The following is a 25,951-nucleotide window of genomic DNA, read 5'->3' on the forward strand; positions in this document are numbered from 1 at the left end:
ATCTCAATTGCTGAACTCGTTTCCACTTTTCTGTGTTTGTTGGGTGTCCTCCCATCATCCGACGTGGTGGAAAATACGATCCGGCTTTAGTGAGCGTGAAAGTAGCCTATATCGATAGTTCGACCATGCATCTCAAAAGCAAGTTACTCCTTTGTTCCAGAAAGGTATTAGGTATAACCCTGAGAATTATACTTGCATCAGTGGTGGGCAAATTATTGGAGAGGATTCTTAGATGCAGCATTTATGATCATGTAGAGAAGCACAGTCTGATAAGGACTAGTCAGCATGGCTTTATGAGAGGCAAGTCATGTCTCATAAGCCTATTGATTTCTTCCAGAAAGCGACAAAACAAATTGATGAAGGTAGAGCGGTGGATATGGTGTATATGGATTTTAATACGACATTCAACAAGATTCCCTGTGGTAGGCTCATTTAGAAAGTCAGGAGGCATGGGATCCTAGAAAACTTGGCTGCATTAATTCAGAATTAGCTTGCACACAAAAAGCAGAGGGTAGCACTAGATGGAGTGTATTCTGTTTGGAGATTAGTGACTAGTGGATTCTGCAGGGATCTGTTCTGGGAACCCCTGCTTTTTGTGGCTTTTATAAATGATCGAGATGAGGAATTGGAACAGTAAGTTAGCAGGTGACATGAAGGCTGGTGATATTGTGGATAGTGTAGAAGGTTGTCGCAGGTTACAGTGGAATATTGACAGAATGCAGAGCTGGCTGAGAATTGGCAGATGGAGTTCAATCTCAAAAAGTGTGAAGTGAAATGCTGCAAGCAATATACCTTAACATTGCACAACATCAGTTGTACTGCACGTGAATAGCTCATTATGAACATTTAATGAAACAAAAACAGTTAATTTTAGATATAACACAAATCATGAGATACAAAATATCTTAAAGAATTTAAAAATATTTTTCTAAATGGTATTATGTTAAATAAACTGAACAGTTGCACTTACACACAAAACAGATTTCACTGTCTTTGAAACTCATTGAAGACTTCACTTCCAGTACCGTAAAGGAGAACAATAGTTTTACCCTGACAGACAATACTAGTCCGAGAATACTCACACAGCACTTTAATTGTGGTCTGCACAATCTCAGCACAAGTTTCTGCCAGTCTTCATAGGTTTCAGAATGCAGTGTATGCTTGTAGTACAGTGAAACATACTCCCACAATCTGTGTCCACTGGGACTACAAGGTTTAAAATAGATTTTGTCCACCCCCCCCCCCCCACCCCTCACCTGCATTTTAAAAATATACCCAAGTCATTCTAATCAAGGAGTCAATTGATGGTGACAATAAAATAACCTCGTACTCAGTTGTTAAGATTGGATTACAGAAGATCCAGACCTGTTAAATATTCTGAGATAGAAAACAGCTAGGGAATCACAAGTACTGGTTCAACTGCATGAACCAGCAACACCCTCAAACCTCAGTTGCTGAAATCTTGTTTCCACTTTTCCGTGTTTGTTGGGTGTTGTTCATCATCCGACGTGGTGGAAAATACGATACAGCTTTAGTGAGCATGACAGCAGTATTTATGGATAGTTCAACCATGCTTGTCAAAAGCAAGTTAGGAGTTATGGAAAATTATTTTTTCCATATTTTATTATTTTATTTTTTCTTCTTCTCCTTTTGAGCCATCTTCTGTGCAACTTCCTCTGTTGCTGGAGCTCCTAGTTTTTTCTTCTTGGCTGCTTTCACTTTTTCTTTAAAAACTTTAACGTCAATTTTAGTTTCAACAGCTAAAACAGAAAATAATTTCAGTAAAGATCACATGTCTACCTTGTACAAACTTTACAATTTAAAATACTATAGGTTGAAAGCAACAATATTGGCAATTGTACCGGTTTAGTTTATGCACAATTGTTCTTACAATTACAATCTGAAAAAGGAAAAAGTTGATGAATCTGTTCCACCAATCATTTATCCCATGTTCCATAATATATTTTAATACTTATTTTGAACACTCAGATTTAACTTATTTTGACCCGGCATCTTGTCCTGTGTCAAAATCTGTCTCAAGCCCTGAAAGACACAGCTTCAATTTTTTGGACTTAGGCCATCAGTGAAAATACTCTGTCTTCAGTTTCCCCAAACAAAATTCCAAGGAATGCAAAACTAGATTCTGTGTTCTTTCCACATAACTTAGTACTTAAATCATTAAGCATTAATGATTTCCGAAGGCAGTCCACTGAATGAATGCCATTAATGTACTGTCCAAAAACGTCATAAATAGAATGGGAAATGTTTATTTACAACACACTACTGACGTTTCCAAACTTAAAGAAAATACCAGATAAATCCTGACAACAAACAAGAGAAAATCTGCAGATGCTGGAAATCCAAGCAACACACACAAAATGCTGGAGGAACTCAGCAGGCCAGGCAGCATCTATAGAAAAGAGTACAGTCGATGTTTTGGGCCGAGACTCTTCAGCAGGACTGATAAATCCCAGGACTACTGAGATAAATACAGTGTATATTCTTAAGAAAATTATCCAAGTGTCTCATAGAACTATGCGGACAATGGATGCAAAACCAAAGATTTTACTGAGTAGACAAAAAAAAGACGCTTCGTGGGAAAATTGCAGAAGGTAGGACCGCATAACTACTTTCAAACAAAGTAGGAGATTCAGTCAGATTTATTAGATTTCTCATCCTGGAATCATTTTTTGAAATAATAGACGTACACTAGATCAATAAAATAAAACATTAGAAAATGATCTACTTAATGCGTAAGGTAAGCTTTAGCTTTCATAAGTCAGAATACTGAGTATAGAAATTGGGATGCTATGTTGAGGTTATACAAGACTTTGGTGACGCCACATTTGGAGTATTGTGTGCAATTCTGGTCACCAACCTCCAGAAAAGTTAAGATTGAAAGAGTGCAGGGAAAATTCACAAGGATGTTGCCAGAACTTAAGGACCTGAGTTATTGAGAAAGATTGAATAAGTTAGTACTTTATTCCCGAAGCATAGGAGAATGAGGGAAATTTGATAGAGATATTCAAAATTATGAGGATGGATATAGATAGGGTTCATGTAAGCAAGCTTTTCCCCACTGGGGTTAGTTGAGACTAGAACTAGAAGACATAGGTTAAGAGTTGAAAGATTAAATATTTAAGGAAACCTGAGGGGGAATGTCTTCGCTCAGAGGGTGATCCGAGTTGCCAAAGGAAGCGGAGGATGTGGGTTCAGTTGCAACATACAAGAAGTTTTGATAAGTACATGGAAGGGAGAAGTATGGAGGGTTATGGTCTGGGTGCAGGTTGATTGAACTGGGCAGAATACTAGTGTATAATGAAATAGATAGGACAAAAGGCCTGTTTCTGAGCTGTAGGCGTCCAGGGCTCTATGACAACGGAACCACCATTCTTAATTCGTATTTTAAAGCAGCAGGATTTTGCTTGTTGTCTTTGTAAACACAAATAAATTTTACCTTTCTTTGCTTTAACCATGGGCTTTTCTTTAGGAGGAATAAAAGCTTTATTTCTTTCTTCCATTCGTCTAGCTGTTGCTTCTGCTTCTTTGGCCTGAAAATACAAATAGAAAATGGTAGATAATTACAATGATACTTTGATCAGCAAACTGAGACAAATAATCAAATTAATAAGGTAGTGAAGAGAGATTATTCATCTTTCATTACCCTCCCCCCATTTACAACAATTAAATATTTTAGACTGACCTTTGTTTCATGTAATTTTTTTCTCCTCTTGTCTTTCTCCTTTAGAAAGTATTCACCAGTTGCCAGTTCCTTATCAATCTAGATAGTAAGAATAGCAAGCAGTTATAAACAATATGCTGAGACTTTTTAAGGTATGGGTCAGATCGCACTTCCAAGTATCGTGAGCAGTTTTAAGTCTCTTATCTCAGAAAGGATATGCTGGCATTGGAGAGGGTCCAGAGGAGGCTCACAAAAATTATTTCAAGAATGAAAGGGTTAACATATGAGTATTTGATGGAGTTTAGAAGAATGAGGCGGAACCTCATTGAAACCTATCAAATATTGTAATTCCTAGATTGAGTGGACGTGGCAAGGATAATTCCTATAGTGCCGGAGTCTAGAACCAGAGGAATAATACGAGGGAGAACAATTTTAAGGTGATTGGAGAATATATTTGGAGGATGTCTGAGGTTTTTTTTTGTAAAGAGATTGGGCATTGGATATACTTAAAATGGAGTTTGATAGGTTCCTGTTTTGTAAGGGTGTCAAGTTATGGGGAGAAGACAGGAGAATGGGGTTGAGAGAGATAATAAATCAGCCATGATGGAATGGCCTAATTCTGCTCCTACGTCTTATGGACTATGCTCAGTGGACAAGAAATATCAGGGAGTGACGATGACTTGACTAATTGCTAAGTATCCTTGTTCGTGGACCTCATTCATGAGGCACAGATGGTAGGTAAGCACCCTGTCAATTGTATTTAAGGTTACAGAATAAACGATTTAGCAGTAAAGTGTACCCACCTTGCTTTCTGGCTGAGGTGGTGGGAAAGGCGTGTACTCCTTCTTCATTCTCTTCTTTTTGGGCACTTTGCGTTTGTTTATGTTCTTCGGTTTGAAAGTGGGCAGAAAACGCTCCCAGTTCTGTGTTCTTAGCTCCTTGTCTTTTGCTAATTCCCGTTTAATCATCAATGTCTTTGAAAAGATTAGAATTTTACCCACTTAGTATTATGCATATGAAACAGGCAAAAAAATGAAACAAACCTATAGAACAAATAAGTCGTTGAATGGAAAAGCCTTTTCAAGTCCCAATACCATGCTGGTATTTATGCACATTTTATTCCATATCTGTACTCTAACCACTACCATTATCTGTATATAACTCTTCATAATTGTTGAAAATTGTTTTTGTTGTATGTCGTGCCAACACACAATAGCAAGTTGCAAATACAGTGGATTCCAGTTAATTGGGCCATCAGTTAATCAAAGAGGCCGCTTATTTCGGACAAATCCTAAAGAACAACGACTAATCAAGAAAATAGTTGGGATTCGCTTTGTTTATTTGGGACACTATGCTGCTTAATTGGGACAGGACAGCTGGCGAATAGTTTCTAGTGGCAATCGCGTGCACTTGTGACCATTATACACTACACCATGCTTAGAGTGAATAGTTTTTAAATAGAATCAGTTGCATGTGTTGGTGTTCAAAAAGCAAAGATTTTTTTCCACTGATAATTGGTGAGAAATATGGAGTAAGACAATTCAGAACTGTTTTACTCACTGCAGTTTCCAACATTCAGGCTTGGAGATGTCAGAAACAACCGGGAGTAAAAATGAAACAATTTCACTACTGTACTTCAACAAATTAGGAAGTACAAAGAATTTGAAGGTAACAACCATCTTGAATGTTACAACGAAAATGAAGATTTGGAGGATGCAGTCATCGAAACCATTGTATAAAGGCAGTTCAGTATTTGCACTAGGTGCCTGCACTAACTTTGTTCATTTACAGTCATTCAAAATAATACGGCAGCATACACTGAATTCCTCCGTCAATAATTATTATGAACTAATATACTGTTTATAGAACTGCAGTAGCATTGGTAGTGTTCTAATTTGTTCTGTATTTCATTTAAAGACATAGTTTGTTACTCAGTTAAACAGTAGTTTGCCATATTTTAAACCTTCTTAACCATTTCCACGAAACTTCAGCAAATGTGGAAAGCGGCCAGTCAGTGAGTGGGCCAGTGAAGGAGTGGAGATTTGAGGCTTTGACTTGAGAGGCTTCGACAAGAGGTGGAGGACGAGTTTGTTCCCAGTTAGTCTTTACTACGCCTCCTGAGACGGTGATGTGCCTCTCCTGTGAGATATGGCAGTCTTGGGGCAACTCCCCTCTCCCGCAGAGTCACATCTGCCAGAAGTGCTTACGGCTAGGCGATCTGGAAGACCATGTGAGGAATCTGGAGCAGCAGCTGGATTACCTTCGACTCATAAGGGAAAATGAGGCAGTCATAGATGAGAGCTACAGGAAGGTAGTCACACCTAGGCTGCCAGAAGCAGGTCGTTGGGTGACAGTCAGAGGGGGGAAAGCGAAGGTGGGTAGACAGGTAGTGCAGAGCACCCCTGTAGCCATTCCCCTGAATAATAAGTTTACCATCCTGGATACGGTTGGCAAGGACGACTGACCAGGTGTGAGCCACGGTGGCAGGGCTTCAGGTACTGAGTCTGACCCTGTGGTGCAGAAGGATGGGATGGAGAAGAGGAGAGCTGTCATCATTGGAGACTCAATAGTCAGGGGAGCAGACAGGAGATTTTGTGGACGTGAGAAGTACATCTGCATGGTTTGTTGCCTCCTGGGTGCCAGGGTCTGGGATGTCTCTGACTGGGTGCATGACATCCTGGTACGAGAGGGAAAGCAACCAGAAGTCGTGATACATGTTGGTACCAATGACATAGGCAGGAAGAGGTATGAGGTCCTGAATTGTGAGTTTTGGGAACTAGGCAGAAGGCTGAAGAACAGGACCTCAAGGGTGGCGTTCTCAGGATTGCTACCAGTGCCACGCGATAGTGATGGTAAGAATTGGAGGAGATGGCAGCTGAATGCGTGGCTGAGGAGTTGGTACAGGGGGCAGGGTTTTAGATTTTTGGATCATTGGGATCTCTTCTGGGGAAGGAGGGACCTGTACAGATTGGATGGGTTGCACCTGAACTTGAGGGGGAGGAATATCCTTGCAGGTAGGTTTGCTAGCATGGTTCGGGAGGGTTTAAACTAATTTGCAAGGGGGATGGGACCCGGGGCGATAGAGCAGTGAAAGAAGTGCATAGAGTAAAGCCAGATCTAACATACAGAGAGGCTTTGAGGAAAGAGAAGCAGAATAAAGGTAGTAAGGTAGAAGGGCTAAAGGTTGTGTACTTCAATGCAAGAAGCATCAGGAACAAAGGTGATGAACTGAGAGCTTGGATACATACATGGAATTATGATGTAGTGGCCATTACAGAGACTTGGCTGGCACCAAGGGCAGGAATGGATTCTCAATAATCCTGGATTTCAGTGCTTTAAAAGTGATAGAGAGGGGGGAAAAGGGGAGGAGGGGTGGCATTACTGGTCAGGGATACTATCACAGCTACAGAAAGGGTGGGTATTAAAGCAGGATCCTCTTTTGAGTCAGTATGGGTGGAAGTCAGGAACAGGAAGGGAGCAGTTACTCTACTGGGGGTATTCTATAGGCCCCCTGGTAGCAGCAGAGATACCGAGGAGCAGATTGGGAGGCAGATTTTGGAAAGGTGCAAAAATAACAGGGTTGTTATCATGGGTGACTTTAACTTCCCTAATATTGATTGGCACTTGATTAGTTCCAAGGGGCTAGTCAGGTGGAAGAAGGCAGCATACATGAGGTTTAGGAAGCAAGGATCAGATGGGTCTATTGAAGAATATAGGGTAGCAAGAAAGGAGCTTAAGAAGGGGCTGAGAAGAGCAAGAAGGGGGCATGAGAAGGCCTTGGTGAGTAGGGTAAAGGAAAACCCCAAGGCATTCTTTAATTATGTGAAGAACAAAAGGATGACAGGAGTGAAGGTAGGACCGATTAGAGATAAAAGTGGGAAGATGTGCCTGGAGGCTGTGGAAGTGAGCGAGGTCCTCAATGAATACTTCTCTTCAGTATTCAGCAGTGAGAGGAAACTTGATGATGGTGAGGACAATATGAGTGAGGTTGATGTTCTGGAGCATGTTGATATTAAGGGAGAGGAGGTGTTGGAGTTGTTAAAATACATTAGGACATATAAGTCCCTGGGGCCAAATGGAATATTCCCCAGGCTGCTCCACGAGGCGAGGGAAGAGATTGCTGAGCCTCTGGCTAGGATCTTTATGTCCTCGTTGTCCATGGGAATGGTACCGGAGGATTGGAGGGAGGCAAACGTCCCTTGTTCAGAAAAGGTAGTAGGGATAGTCCGTATAATTATAGACCAGTGAGCCTTACACCTGTGGTGGGAAAGCTGTTGGAAAAGATTCTTAGAGATAAGATCTATGGCCATTTAGAGAATCATGGTCTGATCAGAGACAGTCAGCATGGCTTTGTGAAGGGCAGATCGTGCCTAACAAGCCTGATAAGAGTTCTTTGAGGAGGTGACCAGGCATATAGATGAGGGTAGTGCAGCAAATGTGATCTACATGGATTTTAGTAAGGCATTTGACAAGGTTCCACACGGTAGGCTTATTCAGAAACTCAGAAGGCATGGGATCCAAGGAAGTTTGGCCAGGTGGATTCAGAATTAGCTTGCCTGCAGAAGGCAGAGGGTCATGATAGAGGGAGTACATTCAGATTGGAGGGTTGTGACTAGTGGTGTCCCACAAGGATCTGTTCTGAGACCTCTACTTTTTGTGATTTTTATTAACTACCTGGATGTGGGGGTAGAAGGGTGAGTTGGCAAGTTTGCAGACGACACAAAGGTTGGTGGTGTTGTAGATAGTGTAGAGGATTGTCAAAGATTGCAAGAAGACATTGATAGGATGCAGAAGTGGGCTGAGAAGTGGCAGATGGAGTTCAACCTGGAGAAGTGTGAGGTGGTACATTGTGGAAGGACAAACTCCAGGGCACAGTAAAAGTAAATGGCAGGATACTTGGTAGTGTGGAGGAGCAGAGGGATCTGGGGGTACATGTCCACATATCCCTGAAAGTTACCTCACAGGTAGATAGGGTAGTTAAGAAAGCTTATGGGGTGTTAGCTTTCATAAGTCAAGGGATAGAGTTTAAGAGGCACGATGTAATGATGCAGCTCTATAAAACTCTAGTTAGGCCACACTTGGAGTACTTGTCCAGTTCTGGTCGCCTCACTATAGGAAGGACATGGAAGCATTGGAAAGGGTACAGAGGAGATTTACCAGGATGCTGCCTGGTTTAGAGAGTATGGATTATGATCAGAGATTAAGGGAGCTAGGGCTTTACTCTTTGGAGAGAAGGAGGATGAGAGGAGACATGTTAGAAGTGTACAAGATATTAAGAGGAATAGACAGAGTGGACAGCCAGCGCCTCTTCCCCAGGGCACCACTGCTCAGTACAAGAGCACATGGCTTTAAGGTAAGGGGAGGCTTTTACTAGGTGATATTGAAGGGACAAAACCAAAACTCAAACTTAATAAATATCAGAAAGAATTTATAAAAATTGCGCTGGCTGTAGCCAAAAAGGCTATTGCAATTACTTGGAAATCAGATACATATTTAAGTATAGATTGTTGGAAAAAAGAAATCTATGGCTGTATTCCATTAGAAAAAATTACTTATAACTTAAGAGATAAATATGAAACATTTTTGAAAATCTGGGGCCCTTATTTACAAAAGACAGGATTAAATATATAGGTGCTCTGAAGAGAAAATTAATGGCTACTTGGGGAAAGAAATAAATACATATACTAAAGTTATTAAGAACTCCATGGAGCATGTGGAGACCTTCCAACAACCAGGCACTCTTTCTTTCTTTTTTTTCTTTCTTTCTTAATATTTTTTTTTTATATAGGGTAGTTAGGGGGGAGGGATTAAGGGGAGGGGGGAAGGGTCACATATCTTTTTTTCTTCACTTGTAATCATTTAAAATTTAATTAAATAAAATTTAAAAAAAAAAAAAAAGGTAAGGGGAGGGAAGATCAAGGGGGATATTAGAGGAAGGTTTTTCACTCAGAGAGTGGTTGGTGCGTGGAATGCACTGCCTGAGTCAGTGGTGGAGGCAGATACACTAGTGAAATTTAAGAGACTACTAGACAGGTATATGGAGGAATTTAAGGTGGGGGTGTTATAAGGGAGGCAGGGTTTGAGGGTCGGCACAACATTGTGGGCCGAAGGGCCTGTAATGTGCTGTACTATTCTATGTTCTATAAATTGTGGCAGCCGCTTAATTTGGCCAAAATGTAGTGGCCCCTCTGTGTCCCAATTAATTGGAGTTCACAGTACATATAACTGTTAGGGTGAATAAAGATGATTCTCCTCAAGTCTGTTATCTCCTCACATTCACTGTTCAAAGCAAATTTATTGTTGCTGTTGAGTTGCTCGTCAAGCTGGTTTGTTAGCTTACAAATGTTTCGGTACCCAGCTAGCAACATCATCAGTGCAACTTCAAATGAAATGTTGGTGATCTACATTGTTTGTCTTATATGTGTCCTGTGATGTGTGTGAGTGTGTGTGCATGCACCATTTCTATTGGTTACCGATTATGTAATCCACGATTGGTTTGTTAAAATCCAATTAGGTGATAATTTTGTTTGGGCTGTGTTAGTCGACTGTTACGCAGGATTAACATTCTCCTCATGATTAACGCGTGTAAACAGGTGTGAACTGACTCTTGGGACTAGCAACCTGACACTGAAGTGGGATGTAAACTGGGTTCATTTCGACTTGCTTATTGATAGAATTCTGTGTGGAGAATAAAGCTTTTAAGAATTCTCGGGCTTGTTGTTGATGGGCTTGGCCTAGAGTAGTGACATTGGTCCAGTCGAATTGATGTGCTTCGTATAGATATAAGGGAAAGTTGATCATGATGGTTTACAGGCTCATGTACATGACGGTTCATGTAGCCTTGTTGATAGCTTCCTACCAGTCTGGCCAATATAATGCTTGACGCAGTTGGCGCATGCAATTTTGTATATGGTGTTTGTTCTGTGTGTTGTAGGTAGGGGGTCTTTTATTCTTGATAGACATTGGCCTAATGTGGGTGTAGGTTTGTATGCTACCGTGATGTCAAATGGTCGTAGAAATCTATTGGTCATTTCTGATATGTTCTTGATGTAGAGTAGGGTGACCATCTTGGTTAGACGATGTGCGCTTTTTAGATTTTGTCAGTTGGACAAACAGCACTGAACAAAATTCCTTGAGTATTCATTGTTCTTGAAAACTTTGTAGAGATGTTCTTCTTCACTCTTATGTAGTAATGCTGTTCTGCAATGTGTAGTGGCCCGTTTGAATAATGTCCTGATGCAGCTTTGCTTGTGGACGCCTGGGTGGTTGCTGTGGAAATTGAGTATTTGATCTGTGTGAGCTGCCTTGTCATTCAACCAATACAGCTAAGAATGGAAGTCAGCTGTTATTCTCCTCTTAATCCTACGTAACAGTCGACTAACACAGCCCGGACAACAATTATCACCTAATTGGATTTTAACAAACCAATCGCGGAATACATAATCGGTAACCAATAGGAATAGTATACACACACACACACACACACTAATCACAGGACACATATAAGACGAACAATGTAGATTACCAATGTTTCATTTGAAGTTGCACTGATGATGTTGCCTAGCTGGGTAACGAAACATTTACAAGCTAACAAACCAGCTCGGCGAGCTACACAACAACAACATCCTCATCCCGAGCTACCAATCTTTTCCAATATCTTAAATTTATTATCCACATACATATACTACCCTGAGATTCATTTTTTTGCAGTCATTTACAAGGAAATACAATATATAGAAAAGAAAACTGTTCTTGAACCTGCTGGTGTGAGACCCAGGCTCCTGTACTTCCTGCCCAATGGTGGTAGTGAGAAGCAAGTATGGCCTGGATGGTGGGTTAGGTTTTTGATTATGGATGCCTCTTTCTTATGGCAACACTCCATATTTGGGGTGGCAAGGTAGTGTAGTGGTTAACACTTTACAGTTCCAGCGACCCGAATTCAATTCTTGTCGCTGCCTGTAAGGAGTTTCTACATTCTCTCCATGACCATGTGGGTTGCCTCTAGGTGTTCCTGTTTCTTCTCAGAGTCCAAAGACATATTGTTTGGTAGGTTAATTGGTCATTGTGAATTGTCCTGTGATTAGGCTAGGATTAAATCAGGGGTTGCTGGGTGGTGTGCTCAAAGGGCCTATTCCACTTTCCATGTCAATAGATAAATAACTATTCTTATGGTAACACTCCATATAAATGCTGAATGTTTGGGAGGTCTTTTCCTGTGATCGACTGTGCTGTATCCACCACATTCTGTTGCTTTTTCTGTTCCTGGGCATTGATGTTTCCCTATAGGCCTTGAAGCCTAACATCATGAATAGCTGTTGTGATACACACTTTGAAAGGGAGAATAGAACTAAACCTGTGTCAACTCCTGCAGCATCTGGTGATCTGTAATATCGGTTAGAAGTTGACAGCAGAATATCTTTCAAGAGGATGAAACCTCACAAGGCCTCAGTCCCTGAGGTACCTGGTAAGACACTGATAGCGTGTGCCAACCAACCAGCAGAGTATTCAAAAGCACCTTCAACCTCTCTCTGCTGAAGTCAGAGTTTCCCACCTTCTTCAAAAGTGTAACAATCATACCACTGCACAAGAGGAGCAAGGTGAGCTGCCTCATCACCTATCTCCTAGTTGCACTTACATCTTCTGTACTTTGAGAGGTTGTCCATGGCCAGAATCAACTTGTGTCTAAGCAAGGACCTAGACAAGCTGCAAATTGCCTATCACCACATTAAGTCTACAGTGGATGCAAACTCACTGGCTCTCCAGTTGGCCTTGAATCAACTAGACAATAACAATACATACATCTAGCTATTTTTATTGATTTCAGCTCAGTATTCACACAATCATACCTTCAGTTTTAATCAACAACCTCCAAAGACTATGCTTCTGTACCTCCCTCAGCAACTGGATCCTTGACTTCTCAGGAAGATTACAGTCAGTGCAGATCGGAAATAACATCTCCTTCTCACTGACAATCAACACAGGCGCACCTTAATGATGCATACTTAGCGCTGCTGTACTCTCTCTACACCTATGACTATATGCCCAGGCATAGGTCAAATGCCAAAAAAAATTGTCGATGGCACAACTTTGTTGGCAGAATTTCAGATGGTGACGAGAAGGCATACAGAGGCATAATAAATCAGCTGGTTGAGTGGTGTCACAACAACCACTTTGCACTCAAGGACTTAAGGAAGGGGAAGTTGAGAGAACACAGACCAGTCATCATCGAAGGATCAGTAGTGGAAAGGAAAAGCATTTTAAAGTTCCTGAATGTCAACACCTCCGAAGATCTATCCTGGGCACAACATATTAGTGCAATTACAAAGAAGGCACAACAGTGACTATATTTCATTGGGAGTTTGAGGAGACTTGATATGTCATCAAAGATTCTTGCATATTTCTACAGGAGTAGCGTGAGGAGCTTTCTGACTGGTTGCATTGCTATCTGGTATGGTTTTGCCACTGCCCAGGATCAGAAAAATCTACAAAAAGTTGTAAACTCAGCCAGCTCCATCAGGGCTTTAGCCTCCACAGCAGCGAGGACACCTTCAAAAGGCAGCATCCACTATTAAGGACCATCCTCCCATCATCCAACAAATGCCCTCTTCTCATTGCTACCATCAAAGAGGCAGGGAGCCTGAAGACATACACTCAATGTTTCAGGAACAGCTTCTTCACCTCCCCAATCAAATTTCTGAATGGACAATGAACCCACAAACACTACCTCACTATTGTTTTTTCTTTTTTTGTATGACTTAATTTATTCTATATATGTACACACACTTCTTATTGTAATTTATAGCTTTTTTGTATTGTGCACTGCAATAGCCTGCTAGTGCAAAATAGCGAATTTCATGACATATGCCAGTGAAATTCTACCTGATTCAATCAGTTAGGATTCTGATGCCTCTAGTTACAGTCTCACCCTACCTCAGTGGAAAAAGTCTGCATGCATTTACCCATTTATACCCCTCAAGATTACCCCTCTATCAAATCTCCCCTCATTCTTCTTTGTTCTAGGGAATAAAGTCCTAACCTATTTAACCTTTCCCTATAAATCAGGTCCTCAAGTTGTCTGGGTAAGTTTCTGATGAAGACTCGAGTCACTTATTTCTTCAGAGGTTGGTTAAAGAAGGTTGCTGTAGCTTGCCTCTTCAATGTAGTGCAACAAAATGAATTTTTTTTAAAAAACCACTTTAAGATTACTGTGGGCAGATGTAATAAATGGATGGTGCAGTTTGCTTCTCAGAGTTTGTAGCACTGGGGTGTAGCACAGCCTTGCAGTGACAGAGACCTGGTTTCAGTCGAGACATAGGGTGCGGCCCGTGTGGAGTTTGCAGGTTCTCCACGTGACCATGTGAATTTTCTCAGGGTAGTTCAGTCTCAATCCCCATCTAATAACATACAGGTTTGTGGTTTAATTGGCTGCTCAGTGTAAACTGTAATATGTCACTAATGTGTAAGTGAATGGCAGAATCTTGGGGGAGTTGATGGGAATGAGGGGGGAGTTAATGATCATAAACATGAGATTCTGCAGGTGCTGAAAATGTTGAGCAACATACACAAAATGGAGTAACTCAGCTGGAGAGTCGGTATCCAGAGGAAGGGTCACGACCCAAAATGCCGACTGTCCATTCTTAACAGATACTGCCTGAGCCGCTGAGCTCCTCCAGTAGTTTGCTTGTTGCTACAGTTCTGCTTCTTATTGACTGAGTCAGCAACATTCCATAGGAAAGAATATTACAGAGACTAACAATAACTACAAATGAAGACATTTCTCATCTTAGTCTCAGATGACATTTCCTTCAGTCTGTGAGGCTGACACATTCGCAAGTTTACTTCTTGTTTCAGTGACATTGTGTCAGCAAAAGAACTGGTCATTGACTTCAGGAAGGGGGGAGGGGCGGTGTACATGTCCCTGTCTACATCAACAGTTTTGAGGTCAAGACGGTGAGAGCTTCAGGTTCCAAGGAACAAACATCACTAATAATCCATCCTAGTCCAACTGTGACCAAGAATACTCATTAACGTCGCTAATTCATCAGGATGCTAAAATAATTTGGCATGTCCACTTTGACCATGGGTTGGTATGACAAATGCTCTGCCCATGATTGCAAGAAAATGCAGCTCATCACAGAAATTAGCCACCCTTCTATGGACTCTGTCTACACTTCTTGCTGCCTCAGTAAAGCACCTGATCCACTCCCGAAATTTTGTCCTTTTCCCTCTTATCAGGCAGAAGATACAGAAGCCTAAAAGCTCCTGTACTGCTGTTATTAGACTATTAAATGGTCCCCTTATACAATAAGATGGACTTTTGACTTTGCAATCTACTTATTATGACCTTGCACCTTGTCTGGCTGCACTTACACTTTCTCTGTAACTGTAACATTCTGCATTGTTATTGTTTTAGCACGTACTATCTCAATGTACTGTTGTAATAAAGTGATCTGTAAAGACATTTTTTTCATTGTACCTCAGTCCATTTGACAGTAATAAACAACTTAACAATTTATTGCAATAAACCATACCTTGATATTGTAGATTGGATGAATATTCTTCATGGTATCAATTACTACTTTTCTGGCCTGAAAAAATTAAGACAACAAATATTACTATGACTACAAAAGTTACATGGACTATTGTTTTCACTAATGTGGGTAGCACTGCATGGTCAAGTTTATTGATGAGCTGCTGCAAATGGTTCTGTTTGGAACTGACTCCACAACCTGGCTATTTCACAGACACTGGAGTGGCACGTGGTGTAGCAGTTAGTGCAATGTTTTTCAGCGCCAGCAACTCAGGTTGATTTTTCGCCGCTATTCATCAGCTGTTTGTACATTCTTCCCGTCACCGTGTGGGTTTCTTCTCACACAGTTCAATGGTCACATGGGTGTAACTGGGCAGCATGGGCTTGTTGAGACGGAAGGGCCTGTTACTGTGCTGTATCTCTAAATAAAATAGCATAAATAACAACATTCCATGGCAACTGTACAGTACGGACTCCAGGAACATGTAGGCAAAACTGTGCAAGGTCAATTCCTTAGAGAGATGGTAGAGTGCAAACATTTTGACAAGAAGTCCCCTGGTGCCATTGAAAGCAGACTTGTTGAATTTTGTTTTGGATAGCATATTGCTTCAAGTTTCTATTAAAAACTAATAACTTATCACCTCTTATGAATTCAAACACCTTATACTTATCTGGATTAAAAGCCATTTGCCACATACCTACTTTATCATGCCCCCGAAATTTATGTCTACCTTACTACACATAAAAAAGGACTGAATGTCGAGCACTGTGGAACACCACTGTTTTGAAACTAAAACTTCCAACCACAAGAACATACACTCAGTGGCCACTGACTGCATGTTCGTCATCTTTTTCTGCTGTAGCACATCTACTTCAAGGTTCGACGTGTCGTGCATTCAGAGGTGCTTTTTTGCACACCACTGTTGTAACGTGGTTATTTGAGTTACTGTCGCCTTCCTGTCAGCTTGAACTAATCTCGCAATTCTCCCCTGACCTTTCTCATTAATAAGGTGCTTACACCCACCCCACAGAGCTGCCACTCACTGGATGGTTTTCGTTTCGGCACCATTCTCTGTGAACTCCAGGGGCTGTTGTGTGTGAAAATCCTAGGAGATTAGCAGTTTCTAGGATACTCAAACCATCCCACTTGGCACCTACAATCATTCGATGGTCAAAGTCATTTAGATCACATTACTTCCCCATTCTGATGTTTGGTCTGAGCAACAACAGAACCTCTTGATTATGTCTGCATGCTTTTATGCATTGAGTTGCTGCCACATGATTGGCTGATTAGATATCTGGATTAACGAGGTGTACAGGTGGCCAGTGAGTGTAGAACAGTACAGGCCCTTCAGCGCACGATGTTGTACCGTTCTTTTAACATTCTCTAAGATCAATTTAACCCTTCCCCTTCACATGGCTCTCTTCTTTCATCCACACACTTATCTAAGAATCTTTTAAATGTTCCTAACTACCATGCTTTCATTTCCTACCACAGATCCTTTTGGGGATCCAATTTGCCACACCCTCAGAATTCCATGCACCTTTTAAAGTTTTTTTTGACCAGCCTGCCTCACAGGATCTTGTTGAAAGCCTTGCTACTCGGGGAGCACAGGTCAGATGGATTGTTCAAGATTCTACGAGTCTGCTAAACAGGCTGTGCACGCTTATGGCCTTTCCTTTACCAAGGCAGCATGGGTGGGGCTCCTGATCTGGTCTGCAAGGCAGACTTTTTAATTTTTCTCTTTAAAAACCATGGTACAACTTTCTCCCCCACTGTGAATATATGTGATGAAAATGTTAAACAGTAATTTCAGTAGATGTAAGCAACAGAATTGGAATTGAATTTCTATAAAACAGGTGGATGTTCAAGCATTTTGCCATCACCGTTTCTTTATTTAAATCATTTGCCAGCCGTCACACAGATGCCAGACACCGAAGGTGGTTACATAACCCACAAACCCACCAGAAAAATGCAGTAAAAAATTACATAACCCACAAACCCACCAGAAAAATGCAGTAAAAAATGACATGAATTGTACAAAGATTAAAATAAAATTATCCCCAGAGTTAGCCTGTGCTTAGCACCTAAAGAAAATTAGGGCAGTTAATGGATTCATGAACTGCTAACAACAGCTTCTCCCCCTCAGCCATCAGATTTCTGAACAGTCCATGACACTTGAGATCATAGGCTGGATGTGAAGTGTAAAACATTGAAGGGGAATGTGAGGGAGGTCCTTTTCAGTCAGATGGTGGTGTGAGTGTGGAACAAGCTGCCAGTGGAAGGGATAGATGTGGGTTTGATTACAACATTTAAGTTTGGATATGTAAATAGATGGGAGGGGTATGGAGGGCTACGGTCCATTGTTTGGGTCTATAACAGTTCTACATGGACTATGTAGACTGTTTCTGTTCTGTCTGCTCTATGCCTCCATGACACTATTTTTGTAGTTAAGATTTTTATGTGTTTGCACTGTACTTGTGCTGCAAAACTACAAAACTACATCATGTCTCATTCATAATAAATAATAAATCAGATCCTGATTCTAAACAACACACACAAAATGCTGGAGGAACTCAGCAGGCCAGGCAGCATCTATGGAAAAAAGTAGTTGACATTTCGGGCCAAGATCTCAGCCTGAAACATCGACTGTACTCTTTTCCGTGGATGCTGCCTGACCTGCTGAGTTTCTCCAAAATTTTTTGTGTGTTGCTTTGATTTCCAACATCTGCAGATTTTCTCTTGCTTGTGTCCTGATTCTAAATGTCAATTAGCTCTGTGTTGAATGAAATAAACAAAATCTGTAAATTCTTAAACTGTCTCACTTATTCATAAGTACTGAACTGAACTTAAAAAAAGTTAATGTTACAAATGCAGGATAGCAAAAAGAAAAGTTATTGGCTCCGGTTAATTGTAGCCATTCATAGGAGTTGATGATGGCTGGCCAGATCAGCTTTAATTCTCCATCTCTCAACACCCCTGAACTGCAGAACCACTATGGAGGGCTTCACATTGTTTAAGCATATAGCAGAAGAATGACAGCTTCCTTCCCCATTGAACATTAGTGAATGAGATGAAGTTTTTCCATTGTTAAAACATTTAAAAATTCAGTTAACGAAGCTTAAATTTTCCATAGGCGACCATAAGACTTAGGAGCAGAACTAAGCCACTCGGCTCTTTGAGTTTGCTCTGCCTTTTCATCATGGTTGATTAATTATCCCTCTCAACTGATTTATCATTCTCCTGTCTACTCCCCATAATCTTTAACACCCTGACTAACTGAGGACCAATCAACCCCTGCTTTAAATAAGCTCAATGACTTGGCCCCCAACAGTTATCCATGGCAATGAATTCCACAGATTCACTACCCTCTGGTTAAAGAGATTCCTTCTCATCTCTGTTCTAAATGGATGTCCCTTTATTCTGTGTGCATTCAAATATAACAACTTCAGTCCTGTATTCATCCATTTCAATTTTGCCAAAGTTACACTTCACCTTATCCCAACGACTGAAATTTTACCCCATCACCTGCCTGTCCTTCCTCAGTCTCAATACACACTGCATCGACTTATATACTATTTGCCCCATCTCAGCCCTATCACCCTGGTTCCCATCCCCCTGCCAACTTAGTTTATACACTCCCCAACAGCTCTTGCAAACCTGTCCACAAGGATATTGATCCCCCTCGGGTTCAGGTGAAACCCATTCTTTTTGAAGAGGTCATACCTTCCCCAGAAGAGATCTTAATGATCCAGAAATCTGAAACCCTGCCCCGCTCCCTCAGGCACTCATTCATTTGTACTATCATCCTATTCTTGCCTGATTAGCACATGGGAGTAATCCAGAATTCACCAGTTAGAGTTCTTGCTCTATGCCTCTTCCCTAACTCCCTAGACTCACTATGCAGGAGCTCTTCCCTGTTCCTACCTTTGTCATTGGTGCCAATGTGTACCACGACCACTGGCTGCTCATCTTCCATCTTGAGAATCTTCTGCAGCTGCTCTGAGCCACCCTGGACCTTCTCACCTGGGAAGCAACACAGCATCCTAGCTTCTCCTTTGCAGCCACAGAATCCGCTGTCCGTTTCCCCTGAAACTAACGAGTCTACTATCACTACCGCTCTACCTGACTTTACCCTTTCTTGCTGAGCCTCAGAGCCAGCCACAGCGCCACTGTTCTGGCTGCTAGTGCTGTGCTCTGATATGTCATCTGCCCCCTAGCAGTATTCAAGGGGGTATACTTATTGCTGAGGGGAATGGCCACAGGGGAACCCTGCAATCTCTGTTTACTCACCTTATCTCTCCTGTTGGTCATTCATCTATCATCTGAAGCCTGCACTCTAGGTGTGGCCACCTCAGTAAGAGACTCATCTATGAAATTTTCAGCTTGTTGGTTGGTCCTGAGTTCCAGATTCAGTTCCTCAACCCTGTCAGCACTTACTGCAGTCACCAGGGAGACCTTTAGGTACCCTGAAATCCCACATCTCACAGGAGGGTCATTCCACTGTCTGAACTACCATCTTCTCAAACTTAAGTTCTAGACTGAACCTGTTTCCAACAAAGTTTGACCATCCCAATAATGAGCCTTCTGCTTAAACCTTGCTTCTTTTTATTGGCCTTGCTAATGAACCCTGGTTGCTATTAACCCAAGCAATCTCCCACTCCACAGACAAGTCCCGACAGGTTCTGCTCGCTTTTTAAAACTAGCACACAAAGTCCACAAGGAACTCTCTATCCAGCTGGTGATATACAGCATGGAAAAAGGCCCTTTGGCTCAAATTACCCATAATGTCCGGGGTGCCTTCCTGAGGTGTTCACATTTGTCTGTATTTGGACCATATCCCTCCAAGCCTTTCCTATCCATGTACCTGTCCAATTGTCTTAAATGTTGTAATTGTTCCCACCTCTAACACTTCCTTTGGCAGCTTGTTCCATATATCTGCCACCCTGTTGAGGCTAAGGCAGAGCAGAGGTTGAGGTAAGGTCAAGGTAATGCCCAGGCAAGGACAGTTTACAGATAAACAGGCAAGAAAGGTCAGTAAAGAAAATGCAGAGGACCAGAGCCACTTGGCATGTTGAGACAAGATAAGGAAGGATGCAAGGCACATACTATTGGAAAATTACTTTTCAAAATACAGAGTCACCGGCATATTTTGTGAAATGTGTTGTTTTGTGATACCAGTACACTGCAACACATAATAAAAACTATAATTTACAATAAGAAATATATAAAATAAATAACTAATGCAAAAAGAGAGCAACAAAAAAGAAGGAAAAAACTGAGTTGGTGTTCACAGGTTCATTGTCCATTCAGTCCCCTGTACCTCCTCCTTGATGTAGCAATGAGAAGAGGGCTTCCCCTGACTAAAAGGAGTCCTTATGATGGGTGCCACCTTTTTGAGGCATTACCTTTTGAAACTGTACTAACTCTAGATATCACTGGCTATTATCTTCTAGTTTCTATTGGCTAATAATACCGGTATTACCGGTGTGATTGATTGTGCAAGGAATTTGAACATACATTAGTCTACCAATTGGTCAATATCTGTATCCAAGTGGCCAACTGCTGTACAAAAATAATGTTGTTCAGACTTCAGAACAGTTTGATGATAGCAGCCAGGCTGTCCTTGTGTTCTGTGGAATTCATTGCCACTGACAGCTTTGGAGGTCAACTCATTGGGTATATTTAAAGGACAGGGTGATAGGTTCTTGATAAGTAGGGGTGTCAAAGGTTATGGGGAGAAGGCAGAATGCGGTTGAGAGGGTAAATAAATCAGCCATGATAGAATGGCAGAGCAGACTCGATGGACCAAATGGCCCAGTTCTGCTCCTACGGCTTAGGATCGAAGCACATAAAGTGTCTTTGAGGAATGAGTGCTAGTTTTCAGAGTCCAGATTCAGCGGCAACAACTTGTGAAAACCTTGCCCCTTTAAATCTTTCCCCTTACACCTCTGCCCTCTTGTTTTATGGCACCCTACCTGGTAGCCCTACCATGTACCTCATAACTCTATTAACCTCCATAAGGTTATCCTTCAGCTTCCTTTAATTCGGAGAAAATGACCCCAGCCCGTCTCCTCATAACAGATCTTGATAGAATCTCAACTTGTGGCTTTGGATCATTCATCCAGGCCTCAGGATCACTAGCCAAACCTTAGCTAAAACACAGAGAGAATTTATAATTCCTATATGAACACAACAACATAGTATATTTGCATACCTCTTTAAGCCCTGAGTATGGCCCCAATGCAGCCACTGTATTCCCTTGTACCAAAATATAGCAGTTTGTCAACAACTCCAAGGCCTGTAAATTGAAGATAAAACACAAAGAATCTCATTGAAAATAAACACTTGACACAGACGTGCATTCCTGACTCACTGTAGGTCTGACAATATATTAAAATATAGTTAAAATACCTTATTCTGCTGTCAAGGTGCAGTTGTGGGACTTGTCTGAGAAATAATTACTCATTGAAGTCTTCACTGATGAGTCAGCGGTGGAAAAGGTGAGCAGCTTCAAGTCCCTGGGCAGCAAAATCTCATAGGATCTAACCTGGGCCGACCATATTGATACAGTCACAAATACGGGATACCACTGGCTATGCTCATCAGGAGTTTTGAGATTTGGTATGCCCATTTCTACAGATGTACGATGCATTCTGACTAGTTGCAACACCACCTGGTATGGAGGCTCCAAAGCTCAGGATTTTAAAAAGTGGTTTATTCCCCTCTGTAGACGGACTTGCAGTCTTCCTCCAGCATTTTCCTAAAGGTTTTCAGCATCAGCAGAAAATCTCAAGTTCATGGGTATATCTGACTGCTACATATTCAATTGCTAATTTAAAGTTGGGAAATTAGTTTCAAACACACACAGTGGTTCAGGTCAAGTTTACTGTCATCTATGCACAGTAAAATTTACTTGTGGCAGCATCTCAAGCAGTAATCAAAGAAAGATTTTCATTTCAGTAAAGGTGATTGCATTCTTTAACAACAAAAGAACAAGCACCACTTTACCTTAATTGTTGATCCCTTTGGTCCAATGAGCCTCATTCTCCTTTTCACTAGTCGCTCACGGTTCCTAACTAGTGAGCCTATCTTAATGATGTCACATGCCATATCATCCTGAAAGATGCGAACTGCCTACAAAGAATAGGGGTCACAATTTAGAAAGATCTGAACAACTTGCACAAGGTTAACCCTCTTAGCGAGTTTTAAACTAGCCAAACTGGGTTCATTTTACAAGTTTAAAAGTCTACCTCGACAACTTCAACTGCAAATCACCAACCGTGAGGGTTATGGGGTAGAGCAAGAGAACATTCTTTGAAAATCTATGCAGACATGGGCATGCCATATACCTTCTTTACCACTCTGCCAACCTATGGAGCCACTTTCAGGCAGGGATAGAGTTGGAGCCACTTTCAGGCAGGGATAGAGTTGGACCCAAGATCCCATTATACATTCGGGAACTGCCATTAAGTGTACTGTGCCTCTACACGTCATTTCCCAAAGCACAGCACCTCACACTTGGTTGAATTAAACTCCATTTTTATTAAAACAGAAACCCATCATATCTCTGCCAATTTCTTTAGATATTTTGCTACTCACTTGCTCAAATGGAACACTTCTTGCCAGAAGTTTTATCAGGTCTCTGGCCTTGATGATAGAATACGGATCAAATGTCTTCCTTGTGCTGGAGACTGTCATGCTGCCTTCGATCAAATCTAACGTTGCTTTAATGTGCTTAATTAAAGACAAATTATATTTATTTTTATTTAGAGATACAGCAGGGTAACTTCAGTCCCAATGAGCCCACGTCACCTAATTCCACCCATTGCACCAATTAACCCATACATATGCTCCTAAAGATAGCATTTCTCACATGTACATTAACACATAACAGAACATTGCTTTGCATCAACATCCAACACAGTTTGTGGGGGAAGCCCATAAATGTCACCATGTTTCCAGCACTAACGTAGCACACCTACAATTCACTAACCCTAGCCTGTGGGGACAGAAGGAAACCAGAGCCCTTAGCAGTCACGAGGAGAATGTACAAACTCCTTACGTGCAACTACTAATGCCAAAAATATAAAACAATGCATAAAAGACACCAGATACAGGTTGACCAGTAGTTTTCTGACATCTAATGGACTCTTTTAATTCGGATGAAATTACAAGGCCAAGTATTGTTCACTTTTCATGAAACATCTATTAGATGGGGTGAATGCTGGCAATTCTGTACAGACATTTATTAAAGAATTTAACATGAAGGATGTCCCTTGGTCCATCAACACTAAAAAATGGCCGGCATAAGTTGTGGCCTGCCTTGATGTTTGATAATGTGCCTGATGATGATACTACAGGATTTTGTGTACCAAAGAAGAAAGTAGATGTTCATGACCTACTTTCAACGATAAAGCAAATATTCATAATGAAGAAAATCTACGAGTAGATGATTGTCGACGATCACCTGTTGAGCAGCACCTTACAGAATCAGAAAGTACAGACCATGTTTTAAGTGCTGATAAAAACACTGCAAGTGATGAAGATGGCAGCGATGACGAAGAAACGGATGAAACTGGAAGATTTACTATTGGGAACAAGTTAATTGAGCTAGGTGATTTAATCAAAGAGTTAGAGAAACGTACCTTTGTGACGGAACAAGAGCTAATGCATTTTAATTTGATGCAAGAAAAATTACACAGGAAGATCAAAACATGAAACAACTTTGTCAGGATAAAATTAAAAGCAACATTCTTTGTAAGCACAGTAATTAATCCCTCACTGATTCACAAGTGCTCTCTTACTCACACATCCCTCACTGAAGTGTAACACCCAGTTTAATTTACAACCACTCTCACAAGTAACAAAACGGCAAGTGTGAGTCCAACAATGTTCAATGACACACAAAAGCCATCCTCATCACACAGTACATACGATATTATGTCTACAGACATTACAGCTCAGGTCAGTAATTATATTTCAGCAACACATCAAGGCGTGTTTGTCTTTGTCCTCCGCTGTGTACAGAGGAAATGCCTCCAGCTTCCACTGTTCCCCAGCAACCCACTTCCCTCGCTCCCATACACAGGAAGTAAAAAGTGCTCATCGATGAAACAAGTGCTTGGATTGGGGAAGGAGAGTTGCGGAGTGAGGGGTTTGGTCAACTAGGGGCCATGAAGGGTTCGGTCAGGGATCCCAAGACCAAAAGTGGCTCAGTGAGGGTCATGGTGCGGGGGTTATCATTCGAAGCAAGAGAGCTGGTGGGGGACATTCAATGATCTCCAGGTCAGTAACAATACCTCTGACACCCCTTTATTCCCTCCTCGATGTACCTCCAACACCTGTCTAAACCCCTTTCACCTCCAATGCCCAACACTGGAGGGCCCTTCGTCTGCCCCCCTAACCCCAGAGCACAGATGGGAGGAGTGGAAGGGGTAATGGATCAGATGGCAGAACAAACACACTCTTTGGTGTCAGTTTCAGAACACCCAAGACAGTCTGCGGGTAATACCAGGGCACACATACACACACGCATGTGCTTTGGTACTGCTTTGTCCCCTGCCTGTTGAAATATCCCTTTTGAAATGTTGAAATTTTTCCCTGTCATTGGGTGTTTGATGATCTTTTCTTATGGGTTCTTTGGGCTTCTTTGTCTCATGGCTGCCTGTGAGGAGATGAATGTCAAGGTTGTATAATGTGTACATAGATAATAAGTGTAGTTTGAACTCATTCTTTTAAACTCCAGCGAGTACAGGACCTAGCCCAACAAAAATATTAACCTTTTCATTCCCAGATTTATTTTTGTGACCTTTTCTCTGGAGTTACATATATATTTGATCATTGCTGTTGTGTGCCTTAGAATATTTTAGCACTTAGGTCCCCAGAGAATTACAAATAGAATGTTGAACCATACAGCACAGTAGTTAGCATAAAGCTTTACACCACCAGCAATCACGAATGGGGTTCAATTCTGCCACTGACTGTAAGGAGTTTCTGCATTCTCCTGATGACCATGTCGATTTCCTCCTGTTGCTCTGGTTTCCTCCCAGAAGATAAAGATAATAAAGATAATCCAATCTAACCAATGTTACTCCAGAACAGTGATTAAAAGTAGCTCACATGATCATTCAGTGCATTCTGCACCAAAGGCCAGCATTCCTTCAGATAGGCCTCTCTGTATTTAGGAAACAGAGTTGCAAAGCTGCTTTCCTCCAGAAGCCCATGGATATTGTCCTCTTTGGTAAATGATGGCTCCTTCCACCCATCTGGTACCGTCAACAGCTCTGATTCGTCAGCTGCAGCAAGTTAGTAGAACCACATTAACAATGTAAAATTTCACCTCCCTGTAAACTGTGTAGCTACCAAGACATGAAAAATTATATGAATTTGAATTGATAAACTGATTTTAATTGAGCAGAGTTAGGGGATGGGGGTAACGGGGAGAGAGGGGACGGTGGGAGCGGGGAGAGAGGGGACGGTGGGAGCAGGGAGAGAGGGGCCGGTGGGAGCGGGGAGAGAGGGGACGGGAGAGCGAGTAGAGATGGGATGGGGGAATGAGAGAGAGGGAGTGGGGAAGCACTATAATGGGGAAAGAAGGGCAGGAGCCCAGCCTGCTCTCATCCCTCTCCCGTGGGTCGCTCCTTCACCTTCGTTTATCCCACGTTTCTTCCCTCTCGAAGCCTCCTTTCCCCGCGGTTCCATATCGGTGCAGCGCTGAAAACTGTCCGGCACGCAC

At 41.7% G+C, this 25,951-nt stretch overlaps 1 protein-coding gene across 1 annotated transcript; it reads right to left on the bottom strand.

Moving 5' to 3' along the window:
* Positions 1 to 827: 827 nt before the first annotated feature.
* On the bottom strand, positions 828 to 25,951 carry krr1 (KRR1 small subunit processome component homolog). Its single transcript, XM_073058880.1, has 10 exons — positions 25,863 to 25,951; positions 25,336 to 25,511; positions 22,816 to 22,950; positions 22,225 to 22,350; positions 21,431 to 21,514; positions 15,214 to 15,270; positions 4,486 to 4,656; positions 3,704 to 3,781; positions 3,458 to 3,551; positions 828 to 1,760 (listed from the first exon to the last, which is right to left on the bottom strand). The coding sequence occupies exons 1-10, from the start codon at positions 25,915 to 25,917 to the stop codon at positions 1,630 to 1,632; spliced, it is 1,107 nt and encodes a 368-aa protein (XP_072914981.1). The 5' UTR covers positions 25,918 to 25,951; the 3' UTR covers positions 828 to 1,629.

This window comes from Hemitrygon akajei, chromosome 10 (genome assembly GCF_048418815.1).
Source record: "Hemitrygon akajei chromosome 10, sHemAka1.3, whole genome shotgun sequence".
Lineage (NCBI taxonomy): Eukaryota > Metazoa > Chordata > Chondrichthyes > Myliobatiformes > Dasyatidae > Hemitrygon > Hemitrygon akajei.